This window comes from Bos taurus, chromosome 25, assembly GCF_002263795.3.
Source record: "Bos taurus isolate L1 Dominette 01449 registration number 42190680 breed Hereford chromosome 25, ARS-UCD2.0, whole genome shotgun sequence".
Classification (NCBI taxonomy): domain Eukaryota; kingdom Metazoa; phylum Chordata; class Mammalia; order Artiodactyla; family Bovidae; genus Bos; species Bos taurus.
Window position 1 is genome coordinate 30,981,275 of NC_037352.1, and position 20,031 is coordinate 31,001,305.

Below are 20,031 nucleotides of genomic sequence, written 5' to 3' on the forward strand. Positions count from 1 at the left end.
TACAATGGGGGGAGGCGGGGAGGAGGCTGGGGTCTCTTTCCATGCCCTGTTACATCATCTCTGAGCCTCTGGGACCTACCGCTAAGCCTCCAGGCTGCAAAACGCTCACTGCTTCGAAGGCGGTCAGGAAGAAAAGGGTGGTGGACCCACATGGAAACAGATGTTATACAATGCAGGATATAAATCTGGGCAACATGGCAGCCACCTGGTGACTTCCTGACTCCACTACTTTAGTCTCTTTTTACATCTAAATGACCTCCTGCCTCAGCCAGCTTTGGACTTACATTCAGGAAACATTCAGGAAAACATAGGGTGAGGGAATAGCATGTCCTAAAAGAACTCTGCACAAAGCATGAACAGTTGGGAGAAAAACCCCAGAAAAGCCAGCTGACTACAGTATCAATATCACCATGAGATCTTACACACAGCTCAAAGACCTCCTCAAAATTGCAGGGAAGATATGAAACATACTCAGCAAACACATAAAAAACAGGACTTTTGCAAAACTCTATCGTCCAGCCTCTCAGTGCTGAACTAAGCGAGGGTTACCGGCTGAGAGCACGGAGATCCATCCTCTAACACTGTAATCTAATCCTTAAACTAAAGACAATTTAATGCTTTTGCCTGTCCATATGTTTTCTAATGACGCCATTGCTGTCAGCATGCTACAGGAGTGCTTCTTGGAAGATGGAAGTAATGACAAAGCACATCATTGGGAAGGCAATTATATGCAGTACTAACCATTTTACAATGGCCATATGGGCTGTATTTCAACAATGTAATTTCCAAATCAGCCTGAGCATACATATTTCTCTATCCTTAATCCCAGGTACACCACACTAAATGAAATAAGAGTACAGATGAAATATGGGCAGCTGACTTAGAAATCTGTAACAGAATGCTAAGGTAATGTTCATCTAAAAATAGTAAACAGAGGGCACCCACTGCCCTATTGGTCCTAATAGAAAACATCAGAACAGGGCTATTACAAACCACCTGACAGGCAAGGAACAACACAAGGCAAAGTCTAAAACACACAGATCCTACCTAGTATTCAAAATCTGGGACAGGCCCGAGAGTAAAAAGAGTAATACAGAACTCATATGGTATAAATATATAAAATCTAGGTTTAAGAGATTGCTTTTAAAACTCTGGACTTAAAGGTGTAGAGCCTATGACACTAGATGTTTACAGTTAAATTTCAAAGGACCAGCTTTGACTTGGGTCTCTCCTACAATCATGAACTGTTAAAAACTGAAATCTACTATATTTTGGATGCACAAAAGGGTAACTGTGCTCCACTACAGCTGGAGAGAGAACGGAGCAAGACTGCAGGTCTCCGAGCATAATGGTTCTGAGAAGAAACTACCTCCTCTCTCCAAAAAAAGACTTTTCACAGAATTGTTTACTTTGATCTTCATATTTTCACCCAGAAATCTCTTAAGATTTCAGGACTAATAGGGCATGGCATGCGCGTGTTTGTGTGTGTGTGTGTGTGTGTGTGTGTGTGTGTTACACCACTCCCTAAGGGATGGTCACCAGGCAGGTCTGAATACCCAAGTACTAGAAGATAAGTTGTGTGGACGCCCAATTTGGCCCAGAGGAAATGAAGAGGGGACTTCTCCAGAAGGTACAGCACTGTAATCACAGTTGGGATTTCCATAAGAAGCAAATCTAACAGTCACACTTATTAGCATACTCTTCGTAGCATAAACAAACCTGGACAGGGTGGAGAGGAGAAAAGGGGTGAACAATTTGCAAATATGCTTAGAATAATGAAAGGAAAACAATGACAGAGGAAATAAATGAGATAAAAGTATCAAGAAAAGCAAGCAACTATTTAGTATGTTCTTTTACCAGAAAGAACAGAGTACCTATTAGTTTAAAAAAAAAAAAAAACCCTACCAATAAGGTCTGTTTTATTGTAGAATATAATTGATGCTTTTGAACTGTGGTGTTGGAGAAGACTCTTGAGAGTTCCTTGGACTGCAAGGAGATCCAACCAGTGCATTCTGAAGGAGATCAGCCCTGGGATTTCTTTGGAAGGAATGATGCTAAAGCTGAAACTCCAGTACTTTGGCCACCTCATGCGAAGAGTTGACTCATTGGAAAAGACTCTGATGCTGGGAGGGATTGGGGGCAGGAGGAGAAGGGGACGACAGAGGATGAGATGGCTGGATGGCATCACTGACTCGATGGACGTGAGTCTGAGTGAACTCCGGGAGTTGGTGATGGACAGGGAGGCCTGGCATGCTGCTTTTCATGGGGTCGCAAAGAGTCGGACACAGCTGAGTGACTGATCTGATCTGATATTGCCAGGGAAGTGCTACTTCCTGGAACAGTTTTAAAATCAGACAAAATATCTAGGAATTTAGAGTAGAAAATAAGCTTATACCCACAGTGACCTATTGACAGGGTGCCAGTCCCTTTTCCGATTTTACACTATGCTCCTGGGGGCTGTTGTGAGAAATCAGCAAGTCAAGTACGTGAAAGGATTTAGTACAGGGACTGGCACACAGTTATGCTCAATATTATAGCCTGAGCCCTTGCCTTCAACAAAGGCTTAAAATCTACCTGAGCTATGTGACCAGGAAAAAGGTCAGATTTTAATACAGCAAAAAACAGTGAGAGGGACTGAAAGAAAGAAAAAGAAGGAAAAAGAATCAAACCAACAACAAATAAGCTACAGATGCACTATATGAGTGGTGTAAAGAACTTCCAAAAAGATGGTGAGGTACTATCCCCTCCCTAAATCTTATTATTAGACCTAGAAAATCCTTTGTAACCAAGACAATTTTCAGCAGCAACAAGGAACAAATACATGTGGTCTACCAGAGTCCCATTTGGGATTCCCTCACAAAATGAATCAGTATTAAAGGAAGAATGGAAGGGATGAGGAGCTTGAGCTTTCAGGTCAGGCAGAAACAACTGCATTTCCTGCCTCTTCTGTACTGACCTTGAGCAAGCTGACTTAACCCCTCTGAGCTTCAGTGTCTTCCCACTCTAAAACGGGGATATCATTCACTTTTTCCACAGCATAGCTCCAATGAGGCAAAGAATGCAAAATTCCAAGCACAATGTCTGGCACAGAGTAAATACTAAGTAAACACTAGCCCCCTTTTCTAAAATTTCTTTTCATGAAATTTTTGTGGAAATAGGTCAACTTTAAATAAGCACTACCTACCTACTGTGCAAGGATTATTGAGTAAAGGAAGCAACAATTCTAAGAGCATCAAATACCCCAGGAAGGATACATGTAGGGGGAATACAGAAACTAAAGTTAGGAAATAGAGGGAAATAAAATAATGGTTACAGGAAGGTAACTCTGGCTCTTTCTTTTCCAAAGTGCCAGTCATACCCCAAGTTTTACACAAAGAGCCATGACAGAGCACATAACAGACCAAGAAAAAATTAACAGCACTTGAACTTCCCATCAGAACCCAAATAAAACACAGAGTAAAGTGTCAGGTCAACACTTCAAAAACACCCTAAGGCTGTCCCCAACAAGCCATGGGAAAATCATTTCAAAAAATGAAATACTCTGAAACCTAAGAAGTAAAGCATTGCTCTGAGGTCAGCATTAAGGTTCTTAATAAGTTATTATTATTATTACTACTGCTATTATTATGTAGTATGTTGTTGTTATCTCTGACTCTGGAAACAGAATTGTTGCAGATAAAATTAATTCTGGGTTGAAATATAGTTAAAGGTTGGCTTTACTAGACAGGTTGGAAGACTGAGTGATTGTCAAAATATTTAGCAAATTTTATAAAGTGATCAAGGGAGCTAGAACTGTTGTGGATATGATGAGTTAAACACAGTTTTGGAATCTTTCAGATATGACTTGAAACTACTTCTAAACACAGGAAACACTTCTGGAATCACATTATATATTCGATATTTTAAAACAGTTATATTCCTTCAACTGAAGGTGACCTGGAACAATCTGGGCTATTTCTATACTAGCCTAATAAAACTAATTTTAAAACAACTGTCTAACACGGCAGGTTTTAACACTCAGGTGTGAAATCGCACCTCCCAGCACATAGGCTGAATCATCCCCCAGCCTCTCACCTGTAATTATCATTTGCTCCCTCCCCAGGTGGCTCTCAACCAACTCTTAGCTTCCCAGGTTCCTATCTGGAAGCACAAACTCCTTCTGGGGCCTCATATGCTATGAGGGTGAGAGGGAGGACAAAAGCAAGAACTTCATGCTGGCTTAGACGACTTCTGAAAATGCCTCTTTACAACACACAGCAAAAGAGCAATTTGATAAAATTAAAATACCCTTATGTCACCATGGTTAATGATATGTATTTTTCAAATAAAAAGAGTACGTTTACTTCACAGTTCCTGTAGAGGCCGGCTTCTTCCATTAAGGCCAATTCCAAAAATTTAGCAAAAGATCTTTCATCAGTTGAGAGGGCATAATTAGATGTTTTGATTAAAGCATTTTCCTCCCCTGGTTAGCAAGATATAACAGATGTCACCAACTTCCCCAATAACAATACAGCCCTGCACTTGGCATCTTTACAATTTTAAAACTGAACTGTCATATAGAAAAATTATAGCTGGGGTGTCTCCATACAATCATGACTCTGAAGTGGTTATGACATGCCTGGACTCCCCAATGGAACAGATATGGAAATCATACTCCGTATTCATAGCTGCAAGCTCTCTTTAGCATGCATTTGAAAACCAACCTCTGAAATCTGAATGATGCGGGTTTATTCAAATCACCTCCAATTACTCCTGGAAGCCCTGACCAAGTAAGGTGTGAAACCTGTACAGAGAACGCAAATCTCACAGTTACTTTCTTCTAGGAGTACACGGAGCACATGCAGAAAAGTGTCTCAGGAAAAGCAATGCCCATCTAAAGAGACTGACTCTACCAAAATCCAAACTTCTCTGCAGAGAGGAGAATCATACTTGATTTTCTTTTTTAATCATATTTTTCACAGTAAGATTCCCCAGCGCATTCACCCAACCTCAAAAAATTCAACCTACACCAATTTTGTCAACATATCCGTCCAGGGTGTAACTAGAGATAGACCTGCATTTTAAATGGAAGGCAGCCTCTCTGATTGAAGTTCAACTCAAACATCCTGGTTTAACAACTCCATTAGTGACATCAAGCACAGATCTAAAGATTACTCAGCCCCTTTGTCAGTCGCATGTGTTATTTATAGGACAGTATATCAATCATGTCTTCCCCTTATTATTTCCTACTTTCTGGTCCTAAGCTATTTGGTCTGCCAAATTAATACATTCCATTGCTGCTGCAATCTAAACAATGCTTGATAAAAGATTAATAAAATAGTTGAGTTCTCTGCAACCACAACACACACACCCAGGGAAATTCATCAATGTCTTTTTATTTGCGTATTTGGCTGACTGCCCCCTGCAGCAAATACTTAAGGCACCAATGCTCAGGTATCCTGGTTTACGGTTTGCATTTAATTCAGGGTGTCAATCTGCTTCTGTTTTAATTACATCCATCTTGATATGTTATTACAATCTCATGAAAACTTCTTTTCATTATATGAATGGCTATAAATATATACACATGACAAACAGTTGTTATACATTTTCTGGTTCAGCAATAAACAGGCAAGATGCCTTAGCCAACACGTCACGTGGATTTAATATTTTGAGTCTTTCTTCTTCAGAAGAAAAGTTTGACTGAGTCTTCAATTCAACCATACTCCAAAGTTCACTTGTTTCAAAAATGTTCTGCTACCAACGCTGGTAAGTTGCTCTGAGTCTCTGAATCACCAGGCTGAAGAAAATATTCTACCCTCAAAAAATTACATTAAAATTTTCAGTGGGCCGACATTAAGATCATCTTACATCCAAATAATTATTTTATCTGTTGGATATTCAAGGATGAGAAACTCTCATATCATCACCCTAATATTTGTTTTTTCTTTTACATCCTCATTATGGAGGGGAGGGAAGAGTGTTAAAAAAGACTAATAATGGACCTGCAGAGAAAGGCCAACCGTGCACTGGAGGAAACCAGAATGCTTTTAAAAGTTTCCTGATACTGAGCAATAATCAGAACATTTCTTAGAAAAATTGGGAATCTTTACAACCATGGGTGATCACCCTCATTTGTGGTATTTTTTTTTCAGCCTTCCAATTGACTAAAGAAAAGCAGACAGTCCTCTAGCTTCACTGGATACCAGTGAGAGCCTCTAACTCCCAGTGTGATCTTAAGCAGGACAATTAACCCCTCTGGGCTGTGTTTTCATTTGCAAAACGAGAGGTAGAACTACAGCATTTCTAAAGACAAGTTCTGTGCCTCTAATGCTGCTCTGGCTTAGAAAGCACATCAGTCAACAATAGCTGAAGTGAAATGGATCAAAAGGCTGCTCTGAAAAACTTGAGGTCCTAACTTTAGGACAACACCCCCCTGAGGACTGTAGCTCTGGGCATTAGTCTCAAAACTGTAATTTTCCCAAATAAACTGATCGGCCTAACAAATGCGGCAGGAGCAAACTTGGAACACGCAGCAATGCAAGATACTAAATGCCTGCTTCCCCTTTGGCCCCAGAGAAAGTATATGGTCACTTGGAACTATATAAAATCATTTCTTAGAATAGCACAATTCAGGACCTTCGTTATTTTTGCCCACTGAACATGTATAGGGAGAGTGGGTGGAACACTGCAATTTCTAGTATGTGGCTGGAAAATAAGTGATAACCTAATGCTCAACTATTGTTCCATCTACATCTTTATCTCCTGAGGGTTTGGTTTTTTTTTCCCCCTTCTCTTAGTTTCTAACTATGGAAAACTATTCACTAAATTGCCAGTAACATTTAGCTAGAAAGCACAGATGAACAGAGAACCTAGCAAACAACAAGTCTGTTTCAGTATAACTATCAAGAAATCACTGCAATACCAGACTCTCTTAAATCCTCTTTACAAGCTCTAAAATATCACTGCCATGAGAAACTTTGCATAAATTCAGAATGAACTTGGTGGGTTGTGCTACAGACGAGGGTAGGTGTGGAGACAAGGAAAACAATATCCTGACATCCCTCAGGAACCATCACCACTTGACCCTGGCATTGACATAAACCCTGTCCCAGAACCAGTGTGAAAGTATCAGATTTCATCCATATAATCTGTTTTCACAGGCTGTGTTTCCGTATGTAATCCAGGTCATTTCAAAATGCTTCAGTTAACAACAACCACACAGTATCTGTCTGCAATTTGAAGGCTTTCTGCCAAAAGTGAATCCCAACCTGCATTAGCCATTTTTACTTTACTTACAAACTGTGGGCTTTTTCCTTCTCCTCTTGTGACTCCATTTTACTGCACTTGGGTTTTCCTGGATCCAGAGATACGGCACTACAAGGTATGGTGGCAAATCAAAATGACAAAACGTTGCATGTACTTGGTCATTTGTGGTATTTACTCAGGCACACTCTAACCAGAGTTCAGAAATGAACGAGAAATTAGAATGATGAGCTGATAACAGTTCAGAAATCTGAAAACTGAGAAATTTACCCTCACAGTACTAACCTCAGAGTCCCTCAGACTGTCAATGTTCAAATAATGAAGGTTTGGAATTTAAAGTGTCTACATTTCATTCAGAACTTCATAAATCCATTGCCTTTTATTAACTTGCATTCATAATTTTGATGATTCGGCCTCAGTAAAGGAAGAGAAGAAAGAAAGGAGGGAAGTTGCAAGGGAGAGTGGGAAGGAGGCAGGCAGGCAATGGGTGGTGGGGAACCTACTGGACCCTAAGATGAGACTGACACGTGCACTAGGAGGTGAAATGGAGAAGGAAATGGAAACCCACTCCAGTACTCTTGCCTGGAGAATCCCATGGATGGAGGAGCCTGGTGGGCTACAGTCCATGGGGTCGCAAAGAGTCGGACACGACTGAGCGACTTCCCTTCCCTTTAGTAGGTGAAATAAAAACCTATAAAGACAGCAGCCATACCAACAATTTCAGGCTACAACTCCCCTTGCAAAATATGGAACCGAGACTGGAAAGGCCTGGCACACAGAAGCCTGTGCTTGCCTGTGCTTGCCTGTGCTTAGCTCAGTCCAACTCTTTGCAACCCCATGGACTATAGCCCACCAACTCTCTGTCCATGGAACTTTTCAGGCAAGAATACTGGAGTGGGTTGCTATTTTCCTCCTCCAGGGGATCTTCCCAACCCAGGAATCAAACCTGCGTCTCCTGTATCTCCATATTACAAGCAGATTCTTTACCCCCTGAGCCATCATAGTCTCTTCCTAAGCAAGCAAAGGAACCCAGACGAAGTGAAAGCCACCCCTCCCCTCCTCAGTTACTAACAGCATCAAGAGGAACCTATTTTCTGTGACCTTAGACAGAAAGGTACTGCCTGCATACCCCCTACCCCGAAGGCTTATTAGAAAAATTAAGGAAGAACACAGTTTAAACCTAGAAGAAGGAACACAAATTCAGGGTCTCAACAGCCTTTAATTCTATGCCCCACTTCTAGGAAAGAAAAATCTGCATTCATCTATTCATGGAACAGGTACACACTGTGTAAGAAAAACTTGTTCTGACCCAGCTAAATGTCCCTAAATTAGTTTTGATTAATTCCCATCCTGGTCTTCCAAACTTCAATTATTTGAGAGTTTTTAAATCTGACTTTTCCCCCACAACTTTCTCAAATGAATAGCTGCTATTCCATTACCTTTTCCCTGTATCAACAAAATACTGGTTTTAATCCTGACCCTGAAAAAAGTGTTGTTTCTAGAGAGAAAAAATAGCATGAGGCACTTTTACAAAGTTAGACTACATTTAGTATATTAGTGTATTACAGCATAGGGGTAAAATAAAATGTAAAAACACTAACCCACCATCCGCCCTCCACACACACACACACACACACACTCTCTCTCTCTCTCTCTCTCTCTCTCTCTCTCATTTGCTCATTCCATATCAAAAAGTACAGCAGACCTTATGTCCAAAGGCTTTCAAATTTAGCAAGTGGAACCTACATTATTCTTTAGTAGCTGCTCTCAACTATATGTTTTTTTAAGCTTGGGGACTTTAATCCTAGCATTCTCTCACACTACATAATTGTCATTTATTTTTGACAGCAAATAGAAATGTTGTATAGGATCTTAGAATCTTTTTATCACCTCAATGCTCCTTGAATCTCCTAGAATCATATTGAATGTTCTTTTTTTAACCCTTTTTCAATGGTGAAAGCTAGAGGAAAACACTCTCAGAAAGGATCAAAGGCTAATCACTGACTCTGTGATTCAGTTTTTAAATTTACTGATTCATGTATACCCTGTCTACTTCCAAAAAAGATATAAAGCAATTCATCTCAACAGCTAACACAAAGTGCATGGAATCACCATATCGCAATATTCTACCTCATCTCACATAAATACTCCTGAAGTGATGCTCTGCCTTGTACAGTGAAATACTGAAATTCAGTTAAGTATAGTAAAATACTTGACTTCATAACCAAGCATGTTATTCACAGTCCTTTTTCCTTCTATAAACTTTCTTACCACTTAGGAACGCCTCAGATCCTAACGCTATGCAAACTGCCCAAAGTGAAATGCTGGAACTGACCCATTTACTCCATAGCACCATCCCAAACTTGCCAAGATAGGAAGCGAAAAACGCAACAAAAACACAGTTCCACAGCAGACGAAGGGTTCTGACCTTTCTTGAACGAACACTTCATACATAAGCAAGCGAAAGGCAGATAATTTAAAACCTTTATTTTAACATCAGTGTCAACCTCCTTTCTCATCCAGCCTTCTTTCCCAGCTTGCTAAAAAGCAGCAACAGAAGAAACCAGAAGGAACCAAGACAGGATAAAAACTCCCTCTGGCTGGAAGGTAGCTTGGTAGCATTAGAACTGGGCTACTATCACACTGAAAGGACCATTAATGAAAACCACTCACCAATATTCACTTCATGGTGGGGTTGCTAACAATCAATGAAAGGGCTGACACGGGGCAGGAAAAGGAAGGAGGAGAAATGGACTAATCATCATTATTTACATCTCTCATTATTTAAATCTCACACTCCCCTTGCCATTCCCACTCAAGCAGCAGCTTCCACCCTGATTTCAAACTTTTGTGCCTGGTTTTCAAGTTGTCTATCATCAGCCAACATACTCAGAGATTATCAAGTTCCAAGATCTGGAAGGGACCTTTGAGATCTTTTCCAGCAATTCCCATACTGGATTATGAACTACAATGACAAGAATGAAAGTTCGGTCAAATATTAGGAAGTAAGTCACATTACATCTCTTTCTCTATCATTCAAAACTTACATACACATTACAAAAGATTTCTAATCCTTGCAGAACAAGTTACCCATTTAATTCTGTCTGGCCCATCAAGTTCCAAAATTAACTGAGCGAAGAATTGCATTTCTTGGTCTGGACACAACCTACGAACACCTGGAGAACTATGTTTCCCTCTAGCTTGGGTATCTTTGCTTTAAAACTACTTTAAACCTCTCAACTTGTGCAAAAAGAAAAGGATTCCCTTAGAGAGTAGCTTCCCAATATCACTCAACTAGTTAGGACAGCCTGGCCTGGGAGGTGGCTACACAACCACTCTTTACTTACACCATTTTGTTCTCATTTCTACAGCCCCTCAAACCCTAGTCACTCATTTTGTTTCTATGTCTTGTTCACCATCCCCTCTTCTCAGAATCCCCTCCCCAATCCCCACTCTCTCTCTCTCTATGCAAATCACTTCAACCTACGAGGACCCATATATTCTCCAGGAAGCTGCTCAAATACTTCAGCCTATCTCACTATTCCTTCTCTGAAAGCTTACTGCACTTAGTTGGAATAAGGCATTTGAGTGCCTGTTTCAAAACTGTAAGTGCTAGACTTAATTTACCAACTGAACTGCACACTCCTTCAAAGATACTATATATATATATAACATATTATTATATATATATAGACTTCCCCCACTTCTAGAACCTTGCACATATCACACACTCCATAAATATTTGCTGAATGATACAAGAAACATGATTAATATTTTTTTAAACTGAATAAGTGAGATTTGACCACAGTAAGTTATCAGAGCCTGATATGCTGTAAGTACATCAAATTCTGTACAGCCTACTTACACTATCAATGCGTGGGTAAGCCCTGAAACACAAAGGAAATGAAGACCCCATGAAAGTCTTGGTTTGATCCTCCATCCACCAGAAATGAGTCTTCCTTCATTTTCACAAGCCTGCAAAGCTCCAACTGGCCTCCTGTCTGTTAATCCCTCCATTTCATCTCTGCTTCCCTTGGTCAGTTGTATATAAGGAGGCTCCCCTAAGAAACCAGGGCACAAGAGCCAAGTGAAGGGGAAACAAATGGATTTGCAGGTTTTCAGCCATAGTGTTCATATGGCTTCCTAATCAAGATTACACAGAAAAAAAAATGCAAATAACAGAAAGGCAATATCATCTGGCACATCAGGGTACACTGGCAGTACTAGATCCCAACATTCCCATTTATACTTTGTTTGCTGAAAACCACTTTTTAATGAGGCTTGATATCTGGGGATAGCCACTCTCATTCAAAGAATATTCAAGTAAATAGTACCATACCAAATGATAATACTGCTGCTCAAATGCATAATGAAAAGAACACCATGTTCAACTTTAGCCTCCTCACTTACCCTCTTATCTTCTATCACAAGACTCTTCACAATCACATACTTGAACTTCAGGGCACAATTACTCAAGACAAGTGTCCCTGCAGAATACGAAACTACCTCTGCCAGTTTCACTGTATAAAGTGTGGGACTTCTCAAACTCTGTCCAAAGCTTTCATCATTTTAAATAAGAATCCAACAAGAGTGAAAAATAAATCCACATAAAAATTATGGTTCTCATTAGACAAATTTCTTATTTTTCCTCCAGTATTATGAGTAAAACCATTAGTCTGGAACAATTTTATTAGGACATTTCACTATGAGTTAGGAGCCTCTTTCTTTTTAAAGGGAAGTCAAAATCAGCCACTCAAGACAGAAACCAAACCATGGAGTCAAATGATGTGTCCATTAACACCAAAAGTATACACTCCACAGTTTGCTAGCTACTGCTCTGAATCAAGCCTAAGTTTAAAAGCCTCGCTATGCAAGCCAATATTTCTGGTTTCTTATCACAACATCATACTAGCAGCAACTCTAATGATCCGTGGTGACAACTGCTTTCATTTCTAGACACAAAAACATAGTATGTATTTAGGATAATTCTTATCATACATGATAATTCTTAACATTTACAAGTACTCTTGTATTATACATTCCTGTCCAAGTTCATAGTTTAGCTGCCTGTTTCCTAACAAACCCTCACATTTCTTAGTGATAATTCAGTAAATCTTCCAAACTGAGGACAACAGGAAACCAGAGATTTTAATGATCACCACACACATATGCCTGACTATGAAGCATGGACACAGATGTGATAAGCCACAAAGAGATCTATGCTGTCCCACAGAACCAGATATACATGATGATTTTTATTCCCCACTATATATTTTTTTAACCTGAAAAGTATATTTGCAGCTTTCCTACAAAAATTGGGACTCCTAAACACAAATGCATGTGAAGATATTTGATATTAGGGACCTGTTGTTAATTCACCTAGGTGTGATAATACTATGAGTTTGGGTGCGTTTTTTTTTTTTTCCCCCCGAGTCATTACCACTTAGAAAGACAACTGTTGAACCTAGGTGGTTGTGCACCTTGGAGTTTGTTATACTGTATTTTTGGATATGTTTACATTTTTCTGTAAAGTTTAAAGAAACTTTTTTAAAAGTTAGACCTGTATAACCAGAGATATGCAAATGATATTCAGATATGAAGGTATTATAATATTCAGCTAACCAAAGTAACCTGGGTTTTGAATCTAGAAAAACAGCAGAAAAATAATCACAGCAAGAAAAGGAATAGTATTAATGGTACACTTCAAATTTGGTCTTCTTTAAAAATTAGAAGTTTTTTACACCCAAAAGAAACTAGAATGGGCAAATTTTCTGTCAAAAGCCAAATGGATAGATACACAAGCCCATCAAGTATTTATTAAAAGTAAAACCACCAAAAATAACTGCATGTGCTATATTTATCTTTACTTGACCTTCAAAAAGGTTTGTGGAAATCTGCAGGCCCCTCTTGCTTACTTACTGTGAGGGGCCACACAGAGCCCAGGATAACCATGCTGGCAGCAAAACCACTTGTAAGCAGCTCTTACAAACAGTGTCCTAAACCAACCACTGATAACAATCAAATTTTAGGCAGCACTTTCTAATTCACATACTAGAATACATACTACCATTTCAATTCCTATTTTAAAGCGAGAGAGAGACAGAGAGAAAGAAGTCACACTGTTCAGTACCCTCCCCACATTGGCAAAGTTGAAGCCACAGTTAGAATTATCCTAATAAGTGGTGAGCCTCAACACTCAAAAGAACTATGTAAGATCCATTTTAGTCAATAAAGTACCAGTTCTAGAACCAGAGGATAACTGATTCAATCACTAATATCAAAATCTATGGCCACCAACACCACCACTCTCCATTCCTCCCCAACCACTGGCCACCATCCACCACCATAACCACCAGGAGCCCAACCAAAAAGCAGTTCAAACAGAAAAGAATAACCCTAACAGGAAGGCTTCCTTTTAAAAAATGTTTAAACTTGACACCCAAACACACACACACACACACACACACACACACACACACAGCAATCTAAACCTGCACAGTTACTGCATGTGAGATCTAAGCTGTCATCAACAAAGATTGCATTTGAGCACTGCAAACAATACCATAATAACAGCAATAACCAAAGGGAAAGGGAAAAGTTTCTTTCAGGAACCTCACACCATCACATCAGGTGCAGGAAACCCTAGAAACCAACTCCTATCTTGGTTTTGTGCTTAAGAAAGGTGGACCAACTCTGCAGAATCTCCAAGCGCCTGTGTGTGTGGTGTGTTGGGGGTGGGGAGAGGAAGATGGGGGAGGAGAAAAGGGGGTTATTTATACATGCCAGTGACCCATGCCAGTACCAAACCAGATCCGTCCAGGTGAAGAGAGTTTCCCTCTGACCCCCGGACAATCTCCCTCTACTTGCCCCCCTCCCCACCAACACCCCCAGGAGCCCTTTAGCTGGCAGGAAAATGTGCATTTGGAAATCAACGCTGCAGGTGCCCAAGGAATAAAGAAAGATACACATAGATATATACACACACACAAAGCCAATCAGAAAGAAAAAGAAAACACAAAAAAAGGAAAAGGAGAGGGACAATTGGGTGACAAGCCCTTCAGATACCAGCTAGGATTTTATTCTTTCCTCCGACCCGTCCTCCCTGGTGGACCTTTTACTGTCTTTTAACCGAATTGTTCATATACACACACATGTGCATGTTATGTGTATAAATAATATCACAATTAACCCTTTCCGTAATAGAGCCCCGAACGGAATACTGAAAGATATTCCATCCTTTCCTCTCCTCCCTCCTCTCCTCCCTCCTTTCTCCCAACCAGGAGAAAACGCCCCCTTCCCCAGCTTCACCAAAAAAAGAAAAGAAAAAAGGAAAGAAAGAAAAAAGAAATGAAAAGAAAAAAAGAGGGGTAGAGGAAGGGGGCAAAGAACCACAAAACCCCGTCAGTCTCCGGTCCCGAGGACACCCAGGAAAGGTCTGTACTACACAGACACACACACACAGGGACATATGGCTCTGTAGAAAGCACACAGAGAACCGTCCACAGGCGCCCCAAACCCAGCAAAGAGACTTCCACCAGCCAAGAAGCCATGATTGGGGAGGGAGAGGAGGAAGCAATAAGGGCAGAGCTCTCCGTGGAGGGGGGCGCATTGTTGTGATGCCTGAACCCCTTTCTTTCTGCCCATCTGCTGTGGAGGGGGTGCGGGGAGGAGGCGCAAGGGGAAGGCGAGCGAGAACGAGGAGACCAGGAGACCAGGCACGGCTTGGCGATTCCCTCCTGCTGCCTGTCTACCCGCGCCCCCAGCTACCCCCCCCCGCCCCAACAATAAGACCTCAGCCTAGACAGACAGACAGACAGCCAGACCGACCGGAGCGCGGCGGGGGGAGGCAGCAGAGCCGAGCACAGCCGAGGAGGGAGGGGGTCGTGCCTATAAAGGGAAACCGGGGGGGAGGGGGGTCCCCCTTACCTCCAGCGCTTCAAAAGTGACAAAGCTGGTCATGGCAAATCCATCAATGATGTCCTCTTCGGCCGAGGTGGACTCTCGCCGCTTCCTCCGCGGGGGTCTGGGCCGGGACGGGGCGGAGGACGGGGGCTTCCCATTGTCTTCCTTGTCGGAGCCCGACGACGAGGCGAGCGAGGGCGCCCGGGTCCGGCCGGCCCCGCCGCCGCCGGCCGCGCCGGCCCCCAGCCCGCCCCGGGAGCGCCTCTCCCGGTCTCGCTGTGACCGCGACCGCCGCTTTTTGCGGAGTCCATGGCCCCGCGTCGGGCCATCCATGGCTCTGCCGCGCCGGGGTCTCCCCGCTCGCTGCCTGCCCGCCACAGGCTCCGGCCGCGGCCGCACAAAAAAATTGACACCAACCCCTCCCTCCCCCTTCTCGGCTTCCCTCCGCCCCGAGGAGGGCGCGGGGGAGACGGCGGCCGAAAGAAGGGAGAGTGGGGAAGAAAGAGAGGAGAAAGAAAAGGGGGAAGGGGCGGAGAGAGGGAGGAGGGACGGGAGCGAGGGCGAGAGGCGAGGAGCCCAAGTGCGGGGCTGCCCACAGCACCGAGGGTCGGAGATTCCTGTGAGCAGCGCCGAGCAAAGTAATGGCTGAACACACAGGTCTCCTTTAGAGGGGAAAAAAAAAAAAATAACTCACCAAGCAGGCAATAAATCAGAATAGCGGAATGCTTTGATCAAGAGACTGGGAGGCTCCGGGGAGCCCTCCCCGCAGCCATTCTCCGCCGCGCCCCCCGCCCCCCGAAAACGCCTGCCCGCCCCCCGCGACTCCAAATCCGGCCCGAAAAAGGTCGCGGGAAAAGTGGGGGCAATGAACTTCACCCGCCCCTCGCGCAGGAAAACACCCCCGCCGCCTCTCACACACGCCTCAGAGAAAACTCACTCCCTGGCTCCAAAATTTTTAAGAAATGCATCCAGGGGAGGCCAAGGCTTCCGAGGGACCTGAGAGGGACGAGACCCCCCAGAGAGGGGAGCATAATAATGAAATAATTAGGAGGGGAGAGGGCGAAACTGGAAGCGGTGGAGGAAGGGAAGGAGGATGCTGGAGCAGTTGTGGGGTTTGCTTTTCGGGCTCGGAGGGGGAAGGAAAGGGAGATGAAAGAAGAGAAGAAACAGCCCCTGACGCTGCCACCCACCTCCCCCCACCTCAAAAAAATATTTTTTCCAGTCCCAAAGAAGAGGTCACCCTTCCTCAAAAAAAGGGAGGGGGCCAGTCAGTCAGTCGACGAGGAAAGCAGAAAGAAATCTCCAGCGGGAGAGACGCCGGTGTGCCGCCGCCGCCGCTGCCTCTTCTCTTCGCCCAGCCTGAAGGGAGAAGCGCGGCCAGGAAGCGCCGGGAACGCCGCTCTCGCCGCCGCCGCTAACGCTGCCACAGATGCCGCTGCGAGAGCCCCGATCCGGAGGGTGCACGGCGTGTCCGCGGGCGGCTGCAGCGGGAGCCCGGGCACGGCCCCATCCTCCGCCCGCCCGCCTCGCTCAGCTCCCGCTCCTCCCCCTCCGCGGCCGGCCCACTGCCGCGCCGCCGCCGCCGCCGCCCGCCTCAGCCCAGCCCGGCGCCCGCCCGCGCGCGCCGCGCGCACGCGCACCGCCCTCCCCGCGCCTCGCTCGGCGCGCGCTCCCGCCCCCGCGGCCCCGGCCGGCTGGATCACGTGGCCGGCCGGGCTCCCTCCGCCCCCGCCCCCTCCCCAGTTGTAGAGTGTGTAGAAAGCACAAGGCTGGGGGCTGGCCGCGCTCGCGAGCCCAGGGCATGCGCGCTGGGGCGGCCGGGCCTGCGCACTGGGGGCGGAGGCGAGCCGGGAGCGGGGCGTGAGGGCGGCTTGGGGGCGTGGAGGGGTCAGTTAGCTCGGGGTTTACTGCGACCCGCCAGAGTTGGCGCGCGAGGGTGTGGGAGCCGCGGAATGTTCCCGCCAGTCGCGCTGGGGACGCCGTGCGGGCCGCTGTCACCAGTCTACCCCGCGCGCCCAGCTCCGCGCCCCCCGCGCGCTCCTCGGGACACTTGTCCTTGGACCCCCTACCCCAGGCCCGCGGGAGGCGCTGGGGCCGCCTTCTGCAGAGGCCCCTAGGGTGTTTTCCTAGGGCGACTTGAGCAGCGAGGGAAGGAGGGATTTCAGAGAGGGGTTACGGGGGGGTGGCGGAAGGAGTCCCCCAGATGGGGGGTTGCAACTGCAAGCGATAAAAAAGCGAGCGGGTGCCGAAGTGCGGACCTCTGCTCCGCTGGGGGGCACTGGGTGGGAGGCCCCACCGCAGAGTTGGAAACTTTGTTCCCACGTGGTAGCACAGCGAGTGGCCGAGTGACCCAGCACCCGAATGACCTCTGAGCCCTCCTAGCCTGCGGGGTTGGGGGGCGGGGGGAGCCTAGAGACGCGCGGAGCGGGGAGCGAGCGTCCAGGGACCGAACTTGAACCTCGACTGCCGCCTCCGAGGGCGCGGAGGCGGGGCTGGAGGGGTGGGGACCGCCCCTGACCGAGGACCCGTTAGACACGCAAAACGCAGCCCCTGCCACAGAGGAGTTCCTTTATTTGTGGAGAAGGGAGAGGGGTCCCTGCTTTTCCTGTCACTGTGCTTCATCCTGCCGCAAAGTAGCTAATGTTTATAAAAAACTTGTATTAAGAGTTGACTGCAGCCCAGAATCAATCAACAAATGCGACTAGCCTTTCTAGGTAATATAGCTGTACATTTTTCGGGGCACTGGAATTTCTGATACGGATCAGAAAGACGTCGACAGTCCTTTCTCCCCAGCCTGTTAGTTACCCACGTCACTTTATGTCCAGGCATATAAACACCATGGCATGTCACCCCATACCCCCAGTACCCTACACTTGGGAAGGAAGAAAAGGAAAATGACCCGATGTTTTTTAATTGCCCTCAATGAATCAGGCACCGTACCGGACGCTTTGTTCATGATTTCTCCTCTTTAGACTCTAAATATGCACTTTTTTATTAGTACAACTGGAAGGAGGTGGAAAAGACAAAGGACATGGCAACCTGACGTACGCAAGATTTATTCATTCATTTCTTCATTTAACACTGATCAGGGTCTGTTATGTACCAGGCACAGGTGCTGAGAATACAGTGGTGCAGAAAATAGACAAGGTCTTCCTTCTTGGATCTTAATGTTCTAGCAGAAAAACCTCACTCATCTTGCACTTAAAACAATTTAATTCAAATGACAATGGTCATTTCCTTAAGGCACAACTTGTTCAGTCCCCACAACTTGTTCAAAAGTCCCCAGGTATGGACTTTTATGAAATTGAGGTAGAGGGTGGGACAGGACAGGATTAGGGGATGGTGGCCACCAAGAAGCAAGAGCAAAGAGAAGCAAACACTAAACCGGGAATAAGATTCTAGCTTGATGTCTGTGCCGGAAACAAACCATTTGACTTTAGGCAAGACTGTTAAATGACTAGTTTTGTAAGTCAAAAGAGGTTCAATTAAATGTTCAGAAAGTCCCCTTTCAGGTCTACCTCTGGCCTTATCAAAAGGAGACTGACTGCTTAATTTCTCGAAACTAGTAACTGATAAATGGGATCTGATGCAATTTATCAGGAACAGGGTGCCACCTTCCAAAATTACCTAAGATAACTGAATCTGCTGCCCCTAAAGCCATTAACTAAAACAGTACCTCGGTACACAGTGAAACTTCTGTGGTAACTCTCAGGCATTGTCACAGCAGCTGCTGAAATCCACCCTGATGTTATCAAGCACATTCCTAGAAAAGAAAAGAAAAAAGGGGGGCAGGGGGCAAGGTCTCTGTCTTTTAAAACAAGAATCTGGGCTTATTTTTAGTATTTTTAAGAATGTGGAACATAAATACTGGTAAGTTTCAAAGAAAACTAGGAGCTAATGTCCTTACAGTCGCTTTTCAACAACTTTGGGGGTTGGGCTGAGGAAAGTGTGAAATTGGCAAATATAATAAAAAGTATAATACTAGTGACTTTCCAGAGTAGCCCTTGGCAGTCTTATCTTTAAAGAGTAAAGTCTGGTGGGGGAAAAAATGGATGTTAATGCACTGCATCCAAGAACCTTGCCTCTGGCAAGAGTAATTTGCAAATGCATTTTGGGATAATGTTTAAATGATTTTTTTTCAGGGTCCAAGTGTAATGCTCCCTGGAATTGGTAATGCCTTTTGGGTCAGAGTCTCAATTTTCTTCCATCAGAGAATTAAAACTGTGGATTATATTGCCCATATTTGTTTCAGATTCTCCATATTGTCTATGTTGTAAAAGCTAATGATTAATAACCACCATATAATAACCTAAGCACTTACTATGTGCCAGTCGTTGTGCTAACTTGCATTAAAATAAATATCTCACTTAAGTCTCATATTTTGAGAAAGATTTTATTATACCTATTACACAGATAAGTAAGCTGAAGCTTAAGAAGTTTAAGCACAAAGTGGTATGACTCTTTTATAAGCTAAATTTGGTCTGAGTGACTCCAAAAGTTGTTCTCATAATGGTTATACTGAAATGCCTTCCTCAGAATGATTCCTCAAAAGATCAAAGACTGTGTCTACTAAAGTTAAACACATGAAGATGCTTTGGCCCAGAAATTCATTTCCTAGGCATAAACCAATATCAAATATATACCAAAAGATATCTATTAAACAGCTCAGAGCAACATTATTTATCATAACCCTCAAAGTGGAAAACAACCAGAGTGTTCATTGACAGTAAAGTAGATAAATAGTGATATATAATGGAACACTATACATCACTAAGAATGAACAATTTGCTTCTAAATGCAGTAATATATATGAATCTCATAAATATGATGCTAAATAAAAAAGTGAGACGTACAAGAGTTTGTTTTCTACAAAAACAAGCAAAA

At 44.0% G+C, this 20,031-nt stretch overlaps 1 protein-coding gene across 8 annotated transcripts in view; it reads right to left on the bottom strand.

Annotated features, from left to right (window-relative positions):
• The window catches only part of AUTS2 (activator of transcription and developmental regulator AUTS2), a 1,215,681-nt gene extending 1,199,026 nt beyond the window's left edge, over positions 1 to 16,655 (bottom strand). For all 8 annotated transcript variants that reach the window (XM_059881699.1, XM_024985248.2, XM_059881698.1 and 5 more), the window contains exon 1: positions 15,172 to 16,655. In XM_059881699.1, coding sequence (XP_059737682.1) covers positions 15,172 to 15,480 — 309 coding nt within the window. In that variant the 5' untranslated portion in view covers positions 15,481 to 16,655. The remainder of the gene's footprint in view (positions 1 to 15,171) is intronic.
• Positions 16,656 to 20,031: the final 3,376 nt, after the last annotated feature.